This window comes from Condylura cristata, unplaced genomic scaffold (assembly GCF_000260355.1).
Source record: "Condylura cristata isolate star-nosed mole 26May11 unplaced genomic scaffold, ConCri1.0 scaffold00023, whole genome shotgun sequence".
NCBI lineage: Eukaryota > Metazoa > Chordata > Mammalia > Eulipotyphla > Talpidae > Condylura > Condylura cristata.
This window is the reverse complement of record NW_004567124.1, coordinates 16,796,982-16,817,479: the sequence shown is the minus strand read 5'-3', so window position 1 is coordinate 16,817,479 and position 20,498 is coordinate 16,796,982. Positions and strand designations below refer to the sequence as shown.

General features: G+C 46.5%; 1 protein-coding gene across 1 annotated transcript in view; it reads right to left on the bottom strand.

Moving 5' to 3' along the window:
* ONECUT1 (one cut homeobox 1) overlaps positions 1 to 20,498 on the bottom strand; it is a 31,433-nt gene extending 10,935 nt beyond the window's left edge. Inside the window, exon 1 of the mRNA XM_004687776.2 lies at positions 19,263 to 20,498. Within this exon, the coding sequence (XP_004687833.1) occupies positions 19,263 to 20,367 (1,105 nt within the window). The 5' untranslated portion in view covers positions 20,368 to 20,498. The remainder of the gene's footprint in view (positions 1 to 19,262) is intronic.

The window sequence follows — 20,498 nt, the reverse complement described above, 5'->3', positions numbered from 1 at the left end:
AGAAGATCTGAATAAACGCATCTGGGAGAAGGAATTGCATCTGAAAATCTGACAAGATCCTAGAGAGGCAGGGTAAGAGGACTGAGGGCTCCTCAGGAGAAACCAGGCCAGGGAAATTTCCATTCACATTCTTTGGGAGTCAGAACCCAATGGACAGAGGAAGAAGACTTTATACCTACAGCTGCCCCATTTATACATGGCTTGTGCCCTGTGATTTCTTCCTCCAAACAACTGCCCCCACATCAGCAGTCATATCATTGTGGAGGAGGTGGGCCAGAGAGAGGCAAAAAGGGAGACAGATTTTGAGGGTACTGTGAAACTGTCTTGCCACCTAAAGACAGTGTGGCATTTCAAAGGGGCTTACTGAGAGTCAGTTTTAGCCCTCAGAGTGAACACCTTGGAATCTGACTCAGTTTCTGCAGGGCCTTACCGAACATCCCAATGTACTATGCTTAAGAGAGCTCTGGGCTTCAGGAGAAGGGAAGAAAGGATATAAAAGCAGTAGGCCAGAATTGGTAAGTCCAGAGGGACAGAAAGTAGTAGGCTGCTGGTTACCTAAGGAAGGCTGGATGGTGTGGGGTGATGGTCACTATTGCTAATGGGTGTTAACTGTTCTAAAATTGATTGTAGCCATGGCTGCATACCACTGTGATAATAGTACATCACTGAATTATTTAAATGGATGAATTGCATGGTATACAAATTACGTCTCAATAAAAGTATTTAGGAACATAGTTGAGCAGGCACATAATGAGGGGGACTTCCTCTGGACTAAGGCAGGACAAGCAGGAGTCAGTTGTTCATGCCTCCTGGCTCCCAGAGATCCTCACTTGACTGCCAAGCTGTTTTTCAAATAAACTCTGCAAAACAATATATGTGGAGGCACAGCCATGGAAATCAAACCTTTCAGTAAGACCAGATAGGGGTCAGGAGAGGTGGAGAGGGGGTCTTAGAAGAGAGTGTGGCAGCCCTGTCCCTAAGCCCATTTCCTAGGCCAGCACCCAAGAGCAGGGCCGGGGGCTCAGACTCCGGGAGCCTCTGTCATAATGCCTTCTGCTTTCCCAGACTTATCTTACCATTCTGTGTATATTTTAACAAGCTAGACCCCTGGTCAGTTTTGGAATAAGAGGCCTCTGAAGTGACTGAGAGGGCACAGCATTATGTACAATTTGAAAAGTGACTCCAGTGAATTCTAACTGTGGAGGCTGTGGGCAGCCGATGCAGAAGTGAGGGCCTGAGTAGATCATCTGGAAATTGCAATGCCCAGCAGAGGGAGGCAGAGCCAACTTGCTTTGTGTCTGTGAACTTATGGGGAGCCAGAGCAACCACAGAAGCAACTTCTGGACATGCACATGAGAGGCCTAATAAGAAAAGGAAAGAGAAGACACCCTGAATGAGGACTAGTCACTGTAACGCAGCCCTGAATCTACTTTTTGGTGCCCCCAACACTTCCAACAATGTCAGAGAAGCTAGGTGACTTGCCTGTGGGCACAGGGAGGGTCAGCAGGCACTCGCCAGCAGGCCCTGGAGACAGATGTCAGCATGCTGGACACAGCACATCAGGAGAACTCTCCTGGGGATGTGAAATAGGGGCAGAGGCAGCTGGTGAAGGGAAGCCCAGGGAACCTGCAGCCCAGGTGAGCAAAACAGGAGCAGTTCTGTTGTTGTCAGGTACGCTGGAAAGGCTGCAGTTGAGCCATCCAGGAAAGTGGGCCAAATGGAAGCTGAGATGGGATGAGTTTGGGGACCAGAGGGGACAGTACCCCCATGTTGGTCTGAGAGTGGGGTTGGAATGAGTCTGGTTTCAATAAGGGTGAAAGGGAGCATGGGATAGTGGTTTCTATATGGATAACAGCTTTGATAAGATTCCAGAGGAAACTGAACTGACCCACGTGGAAAAGAAAAGGTGGTATAATTGGGCCTCAGCTGAAGACAGGAGAGGTCTGCTCCATCAAACCCTGGGTGGAAAAGCTAGCCAAACCTTTCACCACTCCCTTGTTTATTTTATTAACAGTGCTGTCCAGGACAGATACCCACCCTGCACCTGCTGCCTGGAGTCCTCATGGAATAAGTGTATTTCTATCAGCCGTGTTTCTTTAGTAAACCACCTGAGCTCAGCCCAGGAGGCTGAGGCTCCTGTACTTTGTGATCTAAGGAGGGCAGAGGCTGCCTGGCCTCGATCAGCTGAACAGTGTAGCTGCTTCCTCTGCACTTGATGCTACACCTGTAACTTCAACAACTACCCCTGGTGGCTACTATTATCTCTCACTCCAAGTGGAGGCTCAGAAGTGGGACGACCCCAAGTCATCCCAGCAGTAAATGTTAAAGCTGAAATTTGAGCAGGTGTGTGTGTTTGTGTGTGTGTGTATGCACCCCCTTATTCCTTACGCACACTTGGGGAGAAATCATAGAATTATACCATGGCCTCTAGTTTTGTTGTTCTTCCTACAAATTTTGTCTTCTTTCTTATGTTTTGCTTCCTCTCTGCACAGGTTGGACCTGAAATGGAAAGAGGAGCTGGGAACCCTCATTGAAAGATAGCATTTTTAAACCCCTATGGTACTTGCACAGTTTCCTCAGCACAGTCTCAAGTTTTTTGATACTGACAGGAAGTAACACCCATCACCTGACTTTCCCTCTGTGGAGCTCTTTTCTGACTCTGCAGCTGGCAAGGGTCTCAGAGGAGAAATCACTGCCTTACAATAATTTGCTTGGTCTATAACAGAAAGTAATAGGGGGCCCTTCCTGGTGGTGCAGGCGGTTATAGCACAGCACTATGAAGCTATCTGCAGCCACTGCAGCATGAGTTTCAATCCCTGACCAGGGAGGTGACCCACATGGTGCATTAGACCTCTCCTGATTCACTCTCTGCTCCCCTCAGCAGTGTACTTTGTAGATCTGCCTGTTCTGCTCCCCATTCTGTCTCTGGTGAGTCCTTTCACCGCCCCCCCCCCCCAAAAAAAAACCTCTGGCCTGTACTCCAGTTCTTGTATGCATAAAACAAAAAAGTAATAGGGCTTATTTGTGAAAGGGTGGCTTGGGAACTCTGATATTTAAATTCTAACACTTCTCTTAATGTTTGTCCATTGTGGTCACATTCCATTAAAAAGTTCCCTCAATAGTTTGGAGTCCAATAATTGATAACTTATGCTACTGATGACCCAATTATGATGTTGATTCCACAAAAAGAGTCACATCAATAGCAGACCCAATGCTTATTATACATTGTTCTGTCTAACAAAGCCTGTAGCGAATTATCTTAATTTGCACACCCATTTCTTTAATTAACAGTCATATCTCAACTGTATAATAGTCACAGCAATTGACAAATATGAAATGGAATTCTCAAATAACCTTGAGTTTTACTTCTTGTTATAAGCCATCAGACATTTTCCAGCACTAATTTCAAATTAGTGGTTTGCTTTGTTTGCATTTCTACAAAGTCATCTATGGAGTGAAATGATAAATGCTGGTTTCCCATTGATGTATATCATACAATTAAGCCTCACAAGGGAATCTCGAAAGCCTGAGAGGGAAGCCAGGGATGGCTGCTCCATCATGACATTCAAGGACCTTGACATTCCGACCCAACCACCTTTCTTATGTCACCCACTGTCCACCCACTGCCCCTCACTCCTGCCACACTGCTCAACAGTCAGTCCTAAACACACTATGAATTTTTGTGCCTCTACACCTTTGTTCAAGTTATTCTCTCACTCTTCTCTTTTTTCTCCATCATACAAAAAGTTTTCCATGTGCTCAAGACCTAGTTCAAGCATCTCATTTTCCGCTCAGCCTTCTCCATCCCACTCTCTTCCAGGGAGAACTGCTGTTTCCTGTGCACAGAGATTTCCCTAGATAAGTAGTTATTTACCACCCATCTCTTTCACTAGGCCATGAGTTCCATGGGTGCTGAGGGTTACTTCTTTAGCATGCTCAGCTTTCTAGATGACTAAGTTGGATGTGGCTAGACAGAGAGAAAATGGAGACACTAAAGGCATGAGTCTTTATGCTCAAAAAATGTCTTCACAGAATGGAGACACATGCAATCTCCTTAATTCTTGTACTGCATAATTATTTTGAAGTAGTTTAGGGGACTGTGCGGTGACAATTCCTGAATTGCCACAGAAACCAGTGAAAGGCAGACTGATTCCCTGACAAAGGAATGTATTGCCCTCTCTCTTATGATTTATTCAGACAGGACACTGAAGTAAATGAGCTGGAAGAGGAGAAAGTACAGTCTGAATTTGGGATGGGGCGGGAAATGAGCTGGAATTAGGACAACCCCGATGAGGTGTTCAGGGTACACTGAGTGCCAGAGGGGACTGTCTATCTGTCCTTGCCAAGTCTGGGTGTTGACTGGTCACCATGTGCCTCGATCAAATGCTGACTCAATAATGACCTGATTTGTGGATAATGTCAGAAAATATCCACACTAGCTACAAATGCGAGACCATCCCGATTACTCACCTTTGCACCTAAGTTCAGAATCCATTTTGTTGCTGGCAAAACAACTGGCTTTGACATGATTTACAATTTCTTGGATGATGCAAAAAAAAATGAACCCACTTGTAAGACATGGCCTGTGTGAGAAGAAAAAGACCTCAAGAAAACTGCAATAGGAACCCAGTGAAGAAAGTCAGGGGCAAAGGCCAATGCTGATGCTAACAAAAAGGGAGCTGCAGACTGGACAATGGAAGGAGTCAAGACTGTAGTGGCTTTATCTATGTGGTGGTGATTTTGTAGACTTTTTAAAAATTTATTTATTTTTTGGCCCTCTCTGGTGGTGCAGCAGGTTAAAGCACAGCACTGAGAAGGTTAAGCCACTTCGCATGAGTTGGATCCGCCTGCCCCGGAGGAGATCCACATGCCCCGGCAGACCTCTCCTGACCCGCCCACTGCTCCCCTCAGCAGTGTATTTCGTAGATCTGCCTGTTCTGCTCCCCTCTCTGTCTCTGGTGAATCCTCTCACCCTCTGCATCTCTGGCCTATACTCCAGTTCTGTATGAATAAATAAATAAATCTTTTTTTTAAATTTTTTTTAAGATTTATTTATGCATACAGAACTGAAGTACAGGCCAGAGGTGCAGGGGCAATGAGAGGCTTCACCAGAGACAGAGTGGGGAGCAGGGAGCAGGACAGGCAGATCAACAAAGCACACTGCCAAGAGGAACAGTGGGGCAGAGGTCTGCTGAGCCATGTGGGTCACTTCCAGGCTGGGGCAGGGATGGAGCTTGCAATGAAGTGGCTGCAGCTCGCTTGCAGTGCTGCATCCCAACCCACTATGCCCAGATTTTGTAGATTTTTATGTGTCTGGCTACTACTTGGCCCCTAAAGCCACTCCCCACCAAGATAAACCAGGATTCATCAAAGAAGGGAGAGCTTTTAGGGCTAGGGTAGGTCACAGTACAGGACAGATTAGCTTGGGATGCTTTTTTAAAAATGCTAAATAGTAAAAATAATAAGTGGGTGGGTATTTGTCAAAAGAACACAAGAGGTAAGTGAAAGGGGCTCCCTCTGGTTAAATCTGGGATAGTTTGAACACAAAAGTAGTTAGTACAGTAACAAGTTATAAACTGTTGGTAAAAAGGACATGCATGGGTCTAGCCCAAAAATAAATGGCTAGGCAAATGAGGCAAAGGGTGCCTCCCCACAGCAGGGAGCTGAGTGCTGAATTTTGAGCATGGCAGGAGTGCTGGCAAGGAAAAATAGCTTCTAACCATTGTGATAAAGACTAGATAAGACAAGAGTCTGCAGATGCCAGATCTATGGAGAATTTTGATGTAGAGCAGGATATCTGCAGAGTCTTGGTATCTCACAACTGACTGCTGGTTAGTTGTAAAGGAGGAAAAAAACCCAAACAATCCATTGGTAAATACAGTGGAGAAATGAGAGGGCAGCTTGACTGAGGGATCACAAAGAACTCACAGTTAGGTGAGGAACAGAGAGACCTTATGGTCCTCCAGGGTGACTCCCTGAGGACACACCTCACTCAGGCAGCTGTCTGGGCAAGAAAGCATCACCTCAAACAGGAAAACAAAAGGAGAAGTAGTTGCTTTATTTTTTTTTAAGAGAGGGATGGTAGTCTTCAGATATGTCAGTGTTATTGAAGACCAAGAAAGGCTGTGGATGTGCTTGGGAAAGGAAAGATCTGACAAGTTCACCCAACACTGGATCCTGTACTGGAAGAGACTGTGGTGAAAGACACTGTGGGGTCAACTGAGAAGTCAACTGTGGCTGGAAGAGGTGACCCTCCTTTCCATGGAGGTAAAGGTAAAGGTAAAGGCCATGATGTGTGTAACCTACCCTCAAATGATTCACAAGAATACTCCATGCAGACAGAGTGTGTGTATTTCTGAAAGATGAATATACAAATATTCCGTAAAGTTTGATGTATAATGTTGCTGACTGCCATGTCATTCTTTAAAAACAACAACAACAAAAAAAAATGAAAAGCCCTGAAAACACTCAAATGTCCTATGTTAGGAAATGGTGTTGGAGAGAATATAAATTTAAGATATCTTAAATATATATATAAATATTTATTTAGTTATGCATACAAGAACTGGGGTACAGGCCAGAAGTGCAGGGTGGGGTTAAGAGGAGTCACCAGAGACAGAGTAGGAAGCAGACTAGGTGGATCAAATGAAATACACTGCTGAGAGAAGCAGCTGGAGAGACAGGAGAGCTCTGCTATGCCATGTGGGTCATCTCCCTGGAGGGGGATCGAACTCATGCCACGGTAGCTGCACAGTGCTGTGCATTAACACTTGTACCACCAGGGAGGCCCCATTAAAGATATATATTTTAGAAGTATAATATACTTCTAAGATATTATATAGTCATACAAATTTATGTTTATCCATATCAAATTATGGACTGACCTATGTTAGATTAGATCATGGCATAGAAGTAAACTAATTTTTGAAGGTTTCCTGACATAGGGTGCTCTAGGAGCAGGGGATGGGTTTTCACTTTCTCTGCTACTTTGCAAATTGTAAACAACCTATCTACACCATCTGTGAAGTGAATGTATGCTGCTCTAGCAGAGATTGATTACCAGGGATTTTATTGTCTCAATTAGTATTATTTTATGTATTTTCAAATATTTCCTCAGATGTGTAATGACAGCATTTTACTTTAAAAAGTTACAAACTATCATCTTGTTGAGAAAAAAATGAAAGGGTATTCATAAAAGGGGGGATTATTTTTCTGTGTGGGATATAATGGATGATTCTTATTGTTTTCTTTTATCTTGATTATATATGATGCATTTATAATTTGAAGTTATTTTAAAAGTGCTACTATTTAAAATATTAATCATAATAATAAGATACAAAGTGCTTGTAATGACATGTCATGACAAAAGCATGGGTTGACATTATTTATTATACTTACATGTATTATATATTGATAATGAACCCATTGGGGAAAAGTATCCTCTCTTGTATTGATATACTTTATCCTGATGGCTATACTTTAAAATGATAATACTACTTGTGTTCCGGGGGTTAGCATTCTTAAAAAAACAGGGATTCTTAGATGGTAGAATATATTTTTATGAGATTAAATTTTTAAAGATTTATTTATGCATACAGAATTGGGGTACAGGCCAGAGGTGCAGGGGTGGTAAGAGGATTCACCAGAGACAGAGTGGGGAGAAAAACAGGTGGATCAACTGAAATACACTGCTGAGGAGAGAGACAGGAGAGGTCTGCTCCCTAGCTGGGGATCAAACTCATGTCACAATGGCTGGTGATGATGGTGGTGATAGCTTGAGAACACTGAAACTTCACTGCTTGCACCAACAGGCAGGGAGGCCCCCTTAATATCAGTATTCTAATTCTCAAATTGGACCTCTGCAAAATCACGAACATATTTTTGCCAACATATTATTTTTGACTCCTCTCCTCTCCTCCCCCAGTCTGATCTGGCCCCAATTCCAGGAATATGTACCCCTCAGTTTACTCCTCCCCACCACTGAAAACCACAGCCTCGGAGAAAGGCATCTGTTATTTATTGGGAGAAGCAGTGTCACAGCTGTGCTGGCGAAGAAAGAAGCTTCCAGCTATATAATAATTCAGTTTCAAAAAATCTCACACAGGCTGTGGTTCCCCCAGCCTGGAAACCTATTCCTCTATGTCAGATCCAAGTTCTAATCATCTTCCATATCTTCAAAATTGTCCCTTCATCACTCCCTGAACTCCTCCTTGGCACACAAAAAGGGTATAGGCATTTGTCTCTCTGCTTTACTAGACTGTGAGGTCCATGCCCAGTACTCACACAGCTCTGCCACAGCAGGTGTGCAAAGGAGTGAAGAACATACCCCCACACATCCTTCTATGCCTAGGGAAATGTCCTCTTTCACTTTGCCTTGTCCACACTTGCTGGATAACACAATTCCTCAGAGGACCGACATTTTAGGCCGACATTTTAGTGCAGTGCGAGGAACGGCATAAATGATAATATAGATGTTACGGTGTTTGTTTGGTCTGAATTGTGTAGGTTGAGGAACCAGACAAAAATAATCTTTTCTCTCCCCATTGTTAAATGGTATTAACCACTTGCAAAATAACCATCTGCAAAATGTATATTTCAGATAGGAAACACAGTAACAAGATGAACACCCTTGAAGGCAGCACCCAGCAAAGCCACAAGAACACAGCTGCCTTCTGAAGTTACAAGGGTGTTCTCTGCTGTAAACCTACCTTCCCCTCTTGGAGGCAACTACTCCCCTGAATGTGCATATATATATATATATATATTTATATAATTTAGCATTTCACTTTCAATTATCTCTTTTTTACCATATGCTTGTATATCTCTAAACAATAAATTGTTTGATATTATTTGCTTTTTAAAAAAGATTTATTTATGCATATAAGAGCTGGGTGTAGGCAGGTGTTGTGAGAGGATTCACCAGAGACAGACTGGGGAGCAGAACAGGCAGATCTACTAATAAACACTGCTGAGGGGAGCAGCAGGTGAGAGCAGAAAGGTCTGCTGCACCTTGTGGATTAACTAACTCAGTGGCTGTGGATTGCTTCCTAGTACTAAATCTTAACCCCCTGCACCAAAAGGGGAACCCTTCCTTACTTTTGAAATTTGTTTAAAAAGTTCTGTTGTGGTTTTCTATAGCTTGTTTCTTTTTTTAATTCAGCATTGTTCCCCAAACTCAAAGATGCTGTTTCATAGAGCTGTGGCTCATTCATTTTCCTCACAGTATATATGGAACTACATGAATGCAACACAATTTGTCTATTCCTTGTCAGTGCATGTGAGCAGTTTCTGCTTTTGCCCTGTCCTGTGAACCATGCTCCTATGAACAACAGTCTTGTGCACCTTTCCAGGAGCATCTAAGGTTATCTAGGGTATTGCGAGCAGAATTGCTAGAGAGGTGTTTGTTCAGGTTGATGAGATAATACCAAATTATCTACCAACTGAGTGGTGCCAATTTACAATGCCACCATGAGGGTTTGAGTTCCTATTCATTCCTATTCTCACCAACAGTCCATATTCCTTGGCTACAGGAACTATATTTCAAACTGTAGCATTTTTGTGCCACAAGGCAGCACTCCTGACTGGAGGGGTGCTTCCTCCAGATGATCTGACAGGGGAGACTGGCCTGAGACTGACCATGGAAGGGGCCCCTGGGCCATACACCTTGTTGAACCCTGACTTTAGGACAGAGCAGTAAATGACGATCAGACATTCTGCCGTGGGTATGCAGCCATCATAGAAGGCAATCAATCATAGAATGTGGGACCTGGAAAACCCAAAAGCCAAATCCTTCATTCCACATTTAAGGAGACAGGCCCAGAAGGCTAAATGACTTGGCTAGTTCTCAGAGCTAATTATTGCCAAGATCCTGTCTCTGGGACTCTTTGATTTCTTACTTTGATATTTTTAGTAATTTTAGATGACATGACATGATCTATTAACTTAATATATTAAGTCTTAATTATTAAAGACTGCAAATATTCAAATAACCACCAATTTATTTTTAAAAAGTAGTTGTTCAGTTTCAGTGTCTGGTAAGTTTCCTTGCTTATGGAGGAGACAGATGCAGTATTGGATTTCAAAGGGATAAAGAGGGAAATTATTATAGTTTTCAATATGCAAATTTAGCAAATTAATTAAAAGACATCACTCTCCCAAATAAAATGATCCCCAATTTTGACTGACCATCTTCATTCTTGGATCATTTTCACCCAGATAAATGCCAGTTACTTCCTTCAAAAGGCTTTTTCTGTGAGGAAGCCAAGCTTTGAATTCAGCAATTTGAATTCATCCTTCTTTCATAAGCAATTATAACTAAGTTATCCTAAGAGCCTGGGACTTGTTTGTGGACAGCATGGTAAAATAGCCGAGGGACCTGAAGGTTCATGTTATTAGATGGATTTGCACCTGAAGGTAGAGGAATCCTGAAAAGTACTTGCCACAAGGTAAGGAGCATTCATCAGCATGTGCCTAATAATCAAACATAGCATGATCTTTGCAAAGGAATCTGTCCCCATGCATCAAAGGCATGCATCCTTCTAGGGAGGAAGTAGAACAGGCTTCATAGGAAGGGTGATAGTGTAATGGAAAGTGGTCTCTCAAGTTAGCCTCCCTGGCAGGGGATCAAACTCATGTTGCAGTGGCTCTGGAGAGCTTCATAGTACTAAGACTAAATCCCTTTCACCACCTGGGAGGTCCTAAAAAAGATCTTTTTGGGTCTCTCTGGTGTTGCAGAGATTAAATTCTTAGCACTATCAAGCTATCACCAACCACTGCTGCATTAGTTCCAGCCCAGGCCAGAGAGGTGACTCACATGGCACAGCAGAACACTTCTGTTTCACCCATTGCTTCTCTCAGCAGTGTATTTCAGTCAGTCTGCCTGTTCTGTACCACACAGGTCTCAAGTGAGTCATTTCAATCCCCCCTCCCCAACTCTGTCCAACCCAGTACCAGTTTAGAAAAAAAAAAAAGGTCTTTCAGTTTAACAATGCCTGCAGGCTAATAATACAAGTTTCTTTGAGCCACCCTCTTTTAATGTCAGGATAACAGCTCTTTGTTTACTTTGGGGGAGGGAGGGGCTGCAAGGGGAAGAACAAGAAGCGATTTTACATGGAATGCTGACCAAAGTGAACTGAGGTATTCCTAGTTCAGGTTTTCCAGATAGCAGTCATTTTAATCAGCACTTCCTCTATTTAATGAGCTTGTAATGCCATTACATAATCACCCAGCTCACTGGATTAATGATGAAAAGAGGAACTGATTTTTCCAGTTGCATCATTTGAAGTAAATGTTAACTTTCTTTCTGAGTCCTTAGTTAACCGCATTAGTGTGACAAATATGTCTTTGTCTAGCATAAGTAATTAGAATTTAATCACTTTAACTGCATCTTAATTACCCCAAATGAATTGAAAGGACATTTAATAGCAAAGATTAAATTGCCTTAATGAACGATTTTTGTGACTCCATCAATACTGGAATCGCGTTAGCCACTCCTCTCACGCACTTCACTTGCAGCGAGCACGGAGGCCAGTAGGTGGCGTGCTTCACTCGTTTATTTATTTAATTTCCCCCATTGATCTGTTTTAAAAGAAAACAGGAAAGCGGAAAAGCACATAGTTTATTGTGTTCCCTTGAAAAACCTCTCTTTGGGACTATGAGATCCTCAGCAGATGCGAAAACGAAAGCAGTGATTTCAGAAACAGTCGGTTCTGAGGACCCTATGGCATATGCAAAAGAGGGTGTGAAACACATGGATAACTGGAAACTTGCTGGGTTTGATGGAAATTGTAAGTTGCCGTTTGGAAGATTGCCAGCATATAAACAGAGCTCTAGTAAATTTATTATTTTTTTAGTGTAGAGTCCTAATATATGAATAACAGGGAAGCTATGGAATAGCAAGATAGGGCACTGATGTGAAGCCAAGAATGTAATTGCTGGGCAAGAACAGATTAGAACGCCAAGGCCTGAAAGTATGGGAGGGTCTCTGGGCCCTCCTCCAGCATGGGTCCCTATAGAGCAGTCCTGCACACAGAACACATCTAATGAGATGGGTCTTGCCCATCAATAATTGTTTAAGTGAACAAATGGGTAAGGAGATGTGGGTTCACATTTAGCTCTGTTACTGCCTTATGTTCCCTCTGGCTGCTTCTCCAAAAGAGCAATTAAAAGTCTCACAAATTTGAGTCAAAAAGGAAATAAGTTTCCCTAAGCAACTCTCTGCGAGAGTCCCAGAAGGAAGACACACTTGCTCTGGCTTTGAGACGTCCATGGAGAGACTTCCTTGACAGGGTGTTTACGATAGCAAAACAGACATTTTCACATCCTGGGTCCAAGTGGCAGACCCATACTAACTTCACGGGTACAGGGTGAAGGAAAGAGGGTTCTGACTTTGAGCAGGGGAAGCTGAGTTCAGGGCATCAGTGGTTTCTGGCTGCATTACCATAGGCAAGTCAACTGCCTTCATTGAAAAGAGAAATGGGAAATGATGGCAACTACCACACAAACTATGCCAGTGGCTCCCAACCTTTGCTGTACATTAAACTCACCTTAGAGCTCTTAAAAATCCCAATGCTGAGCTCATGCCCTATAGCAATCAGAATATCTGGGGTGGTGGCCAGGCATCATTTTTTTTTTTTAAGATCTCTAAGTGACTCCAATGTATAGTAAGATGTGGGAGCCACTGGCATAGACAATGAGCATTTAATGAGAATATTTAATGCTAAGAGAATGCACAGCTCACATAAGTGCCTTCCTTATCCCCTGCTTACTCTTATCAGTTCTGCTATTGTCCTGTCATTTTCTCTCACCTAGAGGATGAAGTGTCTCTAGAAGCTAATTTGTTCTAACTTCATAATGACATCACATCTTTTTAGAGGAACATAATGTAGATGATTCTATCTCAGGACCCTGTGATAAAACAGTCAGATTGTTATGTGACTGGCTTAGTTATCTAACCCATTCCTGTGACTTTAAGAGGAAATTAAGTTTCATACTTGTGCTAAGAGAAAAACCTATGCAAATCTATTCATAGAAGAAAGGAATTTGTGGTTGTGTACTAAATTCATTCACACCAGAAATAAATGTTTTCTTTTTACTGAACTCTATGAAGCAGACACTTTTCATGTGAAAATCACATAACATTCTCCTCCCAAGGTGCTTATCCATCTTATTTAGATAGAGACGTGGTGAAAGATACTATTTAAAGAATACACACTGAATGCTTCTATCTGAAGTGATAAGAAATCTATTCTGTAACTACCATGACTTCAACAAGACATTTCTGTTGCTTCTACCAAGAGTTTTGCTATTTTAATGGGGGCTTGAGGAAGCTAGTAGTTTTTCATACCAATCAAGGATTCTTGGTTGATTTAAAATAGCAAGTTAGTGTCTCTTGCAATATATGGAGTTTACAAAGAGTACTGAGCGCTGTTACTTGGAGGATAAGGTTTCTAACTATGGATTCTGAGGAGCAAAACATCTGAGAACCTCCTTTTCAATTATCCACCCATACCTGAAGATTTTCTTTCTTACAAAGAAATCAAGAGTAAATTTTACCAATACACTCTGTAAGAACGATTTCTTCTGAGAAATTTCAGTAGCAGCATCTGTCTGATTAGCTGAATTGTCCATGAATGTGGAAATGATGACATCAAAACAGCTCATGTAACAACCTCCTTAAAGACCTCATAGATTAGAGATGACTATAGATTTTCCCCAGCACGGATCAAAGGGACTGAATTGAACGTTTTAGTTTAATGATCCAACCCCTGTCACACCCATTGGGATTGGAATCCCGATTTTATAAGCAGGTGTGCACGTGCACTCAGATGCACACAGAAAGCTGCTGGAGAGAGAGGAAAAGATCAACCACCAGATCGACGAGGATAGGTTTGATGTTTTCGATTACTTGACTCTGCTGGTATATATTCCTGGTGGGACCTCACAATTTCTCATAAACTTCAGAGGATTAACGGCTCGTTTTTTGTTTTCTCACTACATTTATTCAAAGGCACTTTCCAGGGGTGAAGAGAAACTGGACAGGAGGAAACCGTGCAGGGCCCTGTCCAGGGTGCTGACGCTGCACCAGGGCTCCAGGCTTCTGTCTTGGAAAGCCTTTTCACCCCACCCCACACCAGAGGAAACAAAGACCTCCAAGCTCAAGGCCTCAGGGCAGCCTCCTGACTCCTGTCAGTTAGCTGGAAGGGGAAACAACAAAACAAAGAAACTGCTAATCCTCCCTCAGGTACTGTATCTCCTAGCCTGCAGCTCCTTCTTTAGGCTACCAGGCTCATCTTCTATAGTCTGAGTCTGCTGTTCTCAAATTAAAAACATGCCAACAAAAGTATAATTCAGATAGAAAATCCAAATATGCATCTTGTTCGGGGAAGTGAGAACTGGGGTGCACTTTGGGGGAGTGCACTTTGGGGGAGTGGCAGTTTCGTTTCACAGTGGGGTAATAGGCATTGTAGGTGACCTAGGCCCACTGAATATCCTTTATACCTTCCCCACGTACTCTTCATTTGAAAATAGTTATGTTTTTTAGAATCATAATGATGATGACAGTCTAAAACAAAGGCACAGCAAGCATCTCTTTCCTTTTCTAAGCAGGTTTAACCGCTAAGATTTGCTGGGGTGCACCACCCCAGTGGCCGGCAGGGGGCGCCCGCAGCTATGGAAGCACTTCTTGGCAGACGACTTTTAGGTTAGCCGAAAAGGAGGGCGGGGGCACTGAGGACCCGAAGCTTGAACATAAAGAATGAAATGCCTTGGGTTTTGGGGTTGCTTTGTTGCGACACACTGTTCTATTGCTGACACAGGCTTCCCAAGTGCAAAATAGTGATGGCATGACTGAATCTCTCAGTTACCCTGAGACTCCTATGCTGTGTGGATCACCCTTTAGGTGCTTCCAATGGGCACCGGGCAGCATCTACTGAAGGCACAGTGAGCCATCCCTTGAAGGGTCTTCAGTATTAGAAAGCTATGCTCCATGTGCTGACAGCACAGTCACCACAAAACTGTCAGACCTCCTCAAGGCCCTGAAGCAGGTCTACCCCATCTTGGTCAAACTATCAGCTCTTTTTTTCCACTTGCACACTTCTTAACCCCGCGCTCTCCTTCCTCTCTTTATTGTGTTTCCAAGTAGGAAATGCAGGAGAGAACTATTGTGATATGCCCTCCAGAGACAAGTGCTCTGAGAAAGGCCCACTAAAAGCCTTCTGTTGTCCCTAATACGGAAACCTTTAGGTTTCTTGTTCTGCTAGTGTATGTGTGGGAACCCAGCCCACTTCTAAGGTGACAACTAGGCTTCTCAGTCTCTGCCTGACAATTGGCCAAAGCCCTAGCCAAACTGGGGGAAGGCAGTCCTTGGTCTTCAGAGGGGGTGCTCCCTGTGTGCAGTTCCTTCTGCCCCCAGGCTACAAGGCTGATGTGGTCACTGTGCCCCGCCAAACCCTTTGTTCCTGTCACAGCAGACTGGGAGTAGTTGTACCATGAGACACCCGCCACTCTGAGATGCTGGGTGCAAAGGTAACCAGTCCACTTGGCACCTTTTCCTCCTGCTCTCAGTCCAGGAACTGTTCCAGTTCTTGAGTCCCACAAGCCCAGTCCTGGCTTCTCTCCCAGTTATAGAGTCTTCGAGGAGTGGGGAAGGGGGGTTCCCAGGGCCCAGCATCACAGTTCTTTGCTTGGTTTCCGTGGCTCAGGGAAGAGAGGGGACAGTTGAAATGTCACCCGCTGGGATAAATATTAACAAAAAGCAAATGGAGTTGCGTGGGGGCCAGTTATCAATCAACCAGGCCGCAAGGCCACTTACAGCAAACACAGCCCAGGTTGGCCTGAGCAAGACTTTCTCATGAACACCTCCTGGCTGAACCCTTCCCCCCAGGCTTAGGTCGCTCAGGGGCAAATCCTGGACAAGAAAGGGATATAGTCCCTGATCAGGGAGACCTGCCTGGCTGCCGCAATAGGTTTGGAGATTCCCCGCCTTCAGGTATAGCACACTAGAAGTGGCTTTGTACAGACACCACCCTAAACCCCGGGCCTGTAAGCCTTGAATTCTGGGTGGGTGGTGCTGGTAAGGTTAAGGCTGGTGGTTGTAAATTGTACCCTCTTTCTGTGCAGGCAGCTCCCCTATGTGGTCCAAGTCTTCTGTAATCTTTAATTGGAAACTAATCTCTCTCCTCTTAATAGGTGTTTGCGTCAGAGGCAGGCCACCCACCCACCACACAGCCCAGCTCACCTATCCCACATGGGACATTATGCAGAGAGAGACTGGTTGCACTGCACTTTAATGGGGGCAGCTGCAGGTATTACACTGAGGGACCATATATTGATTTTTTTTTAAAGTAGCTGATTTGGTGAGAATTTCCTCCAGACTCTCAGCTTTCATCAGTCGTTGTAATTTTGTAAAGAGAAAGAGACACCTCCAAACACGCCAACATGTGTGGAGGGCACTGACCATCCACAACAGATTGTACAGCTACTGGGGTGCACAGAAGGGCATGGAAAAGCCACCCTCCTGTCACTGAAACTGACTTCCAAGCACTTGGTCTCACACGGAATAGAAGAGAGGTTGAGGGATCATTAAATAAAACAGCGAGTGCAACTACAAGGGGCACTCCTGTTTTTTTTTGTTTTTTTTTTTTTTTTGAGAGCTGGCTGCAGGAGCTCACAGTGCTGCCAAGGAGCGATATAGTCCAGTTTAAGTCTCCTGTTAACAATCCAGTTTAAGTCTCCTGGTCTCCTGTTGTTAGGGTCTACTAGAGATTATTTGGCGGGCTCAGGAAACTACCTTTTTTTTTTTTCCTAAGCGAAAAAAATTAATGGGGTCACTTGTTTTTCACTGACTTAAAAATAGGTCGTGGCTTTTGCGGTGCAATAGGCTTGTTACAGGTTCCCTCTGCAAGCGCCCTCCTGCTGCTTCCCACCAGTTTAAGTTGAAGAAAGGAAATTGAAAGAGACCACCCTCTATCCGGGTCTTTGGAGCGAAGTACGCTGGAGATTTGGCGCCAAACGTGTGGACTGCCAGAATCTCTGATTTTTCTGCTCCCCCGCCCCCAAGAAAATGCCACGTACCTCAGGTTGAACACGACTTGTGACAGGCCGCGGAATGCCCAGGCAGGACCCCACTGATACCCTCCTGTGGATAGGGAGCCTTCCAAACTCCCGCTGCTTCAGCACTGCCGCGCCCATTCCTAAAGGTCAAAGGGCGTCCGCGCAGAGCTGAGGGTCGTTTCTGAACTGAACCTGCCAGTATATCCTTCCAGGGGGCAACAAGAAGCAGTGAGGTAGGAAGACACTGAAACCCTTAATTAGCGCTTTCAATGGGTGGAGAATGGGGAAGCCAGGGGCAGAGGAGGGCACTCTCCATTTGCACCCATTCTCCCATTTTGTCGCGGGTGCGGGCCTGTGCCGGCATTGCCTTGGCAAAAGATACCCAAGCCCAGGCTGAAACTGGTGTGGGAATGTGAAAAGGCACTGGCTACCGTAAGTGCAAGCAGAGGCAAAGAGTCAGGGAGAGGAGTAGCAGTTTTGCCCCTCTGGAGCTACAGCTGGTCTCCAGTCTGCGTCAGCTCCCGGGGGTGGGGGTGGGGGTCCGCGGAGGCTGACAGGGCGGTTGCCCACCGTGCTACGGAGAGGTATTGCCCGAGCCCGGAGCGCAGCTCGACCACCTCTCCTTTCTCTCCTACACTCCTCCTGCTTCTACCTCGCCCGCTTCGGAGCGCAGTCTGTGAGAATCTGCGAGGGGACTTTGTTTGGCGCGAAAAAATGTCGGGCTCAGTTGGAAAACCTGGCGGAGCAGAAGGTCAGCTATTGCGGCGCTTGGGCTGAGAGGCCACGGGCACCCAGACCCAAGCAAGGCTGGAGTCGTAGGCTTGCTGGCACGCCGGCACCTGCCTCCTTCCAGCTTCTTATTGGCCCGCATGAGATGGGGGAGGGGGCTGTGGCCTCTTGCTTTGATTTTAAACTGTGAAACGGCTCAGTGCCCCCGGCTCTGAGCGGATTGACTGTCTCTCGATCTCCAGGGACGAATTAATGGAGAACGATCAGTTAATTAACAAACCCTCATTCTGGCTTTTACCTTTCTCTTCGCCAGGACTCAGACCAGGGCACTGGGCTGTAATTGGGGGAGGGGCGCCAACTTGGACCCGCGAGTAAATCAACTCAGTCCCGGGTCTCCGAAAACTGAGTTAGCTTCAACTGTTCTTCGCTCTAACTGCTCGCGTGTCCTCCGCCCTCCCGGGTCGCCGAATCCGCTCGAAATACTCGGTGTGGTGTGATTTAGATTGGGCTCAGCTGTCCCTTCTGCCAGTCTACTGGCTAGAGCCTTTCCCGCATCTTGGCAGAGACACGCTGGGGGAGCTAGGCGCTGTTTCTGCAGAGACCTTTCCACTCAGCCTAGAGAAGCACTAGGTCTTGGGTTTCTGCTTCCGTAGACCTGGGGCCATTTCCATACTCCCACCCGCTGCATGGGGATTCAGACAAAAATTCAAGCAGAGGAATAAAACGAAATGCTGAGTCCTAAGCTAGTCTGCAGCGAACGCGGTCCGTGGGCTTGGCTGGAAGCTCCCTCGTTGTTCCGCTACTTTCACCTGGACCTCTGCACTGTCGCCACCCTCTCCTTCACAGAGCTGGTAACTCGCGCAAAGTGTGTGCTAACCTTTACATAACGTACGCACCACACATCCACCACCCCGCGACTTCGAACCTTCTTCTGGAACTCTCAGATTGCATGTTCCCCCGCCCGACTCGCGCCAATTAGAGTGAGCGCTGGTGGGGGTTACCGCCGAGTTTCCCGAACATTGGCAAGCAGCTCCGTCAGGTTCCAGCCTAGCGGCGGAGTATGTGCTTAGGGTACTGCCTGGCAACACCCGCGCGCAGTTCCACGTACACATCGTTTCCCTTTCTCCAAACCCACTGTGCCCAACGGAGAGGAGACGCACAGATCTCGTCTAGCTAGGTGCAAGAATTTCTTTCTGCTTTGGGTCGTGCGAGCTTTTATCGCTGTCCCCAAGCGCAAAAACATCTGCCCTATACCGAGACCTCGCCGTTCAGCTCCAGGAGCCTTCCAAAGCCTAATTACACGAGTCCGGTGTCTGCCCCGAGCCCGGTGCTGGCTCTTCTGGGCTCTGGGATCTCCCTCTTGGACCTCCCTCTCTGGAGGAGATGAACCGTGCCCAGCCCTTTCTCCTTCCCTCCCTGCTTTGGTCTCTCGGGCTTCCCGATCCCTTATCTCCCTTCGCACAGCTCCCTGGACCGCTCACCTGCTAAGCGGAGCGCAGACATGCGCTGGAACTCCGGTTCTTGCAGCCACTTCCACATTCTCCGGAAGGTCTCCCGCCCGGACTTGAGTTTGCTCCAGGGTTTGGGGTTACGCAGTAGGTCCGAAAGGGTCCCTTGGGAGCGGCAGAGCACCCTCTGCGCGAAGATGGCCTGTGGGATGCTGTAGCGCTTGAGCTCGGTGGTGATACGCTGCGCCACCTCTTTGGTATTGATCTCTTCCATCTGCCCTGAATTACTTCCATTGCTAACCTGCGCGCCTGTCACCGAAGGGTTGGGTTCCCTGGCCGTGCCCAGAAGTTGCCCGTGGCCCTGGGCGTTCAGGTGGGCGTGGGGATGGTGCGGAGGAAGGCCGTTGATGGGCACCATGCCGGCCGAAGTGGGCGTGAGGTGCTGCTCCCCGTGACGGCCGAGCATGGCCGGGTGGTGGGCTTCGAAGCCATTTGGGGTGAGCATCTTGTCGGTGGGCATGGCGGCGCCCGGGTGGGCATAGTGGGGGAGCCCTTGCTGGGAGTTGTGGATGCCACCCAGACCCGAGCCGGAGAGGGGCGAGAGGCTCTGGCCCATGCCGGCCACGTCCTTGTGGTAGGGGGTATAGAGGTTATTCATGGAAGCTAGTCCGCGTTCATCCCTCATGAGGGTGAAGCTACCACTCACGTTGCCCGCCAGGCGCTGGTGGTGGTGCGGGTGGTGGTGGTGATGGTGGTGGTGGTGATGGTGCGGGAACTTGTCCGAGACAGTGGAGATGGGCGGCAGCGGCTGCAGAGGGGTTAAGGTGGTGTAGGTGGTGGGCATGCTCATACCTGGGGGAGTCTCGCAGGCCATGGTCATGGTGGGGTGTAAGGGGCCGGTCAGGCTGTGCTCGGGGGCTCGGTGGTGGTGGTGGTAATCGCTGCCGCCGCCGCCGCCGTCCAGTAGGGACGCCATGCCCATGGAGCGCGGGTGCGCAGGGGGCAGGTGGCTGCCGCGGTGCGCCACGGCGCTTCGCGCGTGGGGGCTGCCGCCCAGCAGGTCAGCAGGGGCGGGCACCGGCTCATGGCTCACCCCGTGCAGCTCGCTGATCGCCTCCATGGTCAGCTGCGCGTTCATCCTGATCCAGGCGAGCGGGCGGCGGACACAACATCGATGTGGCCGGGCAGAAGCGGCGAAGGGCGCACGGAGTCCGGTGTTTCACATCGGCTATCGGCGACTGTTGCCTTCTTTCCTTCCTATCACTGTGG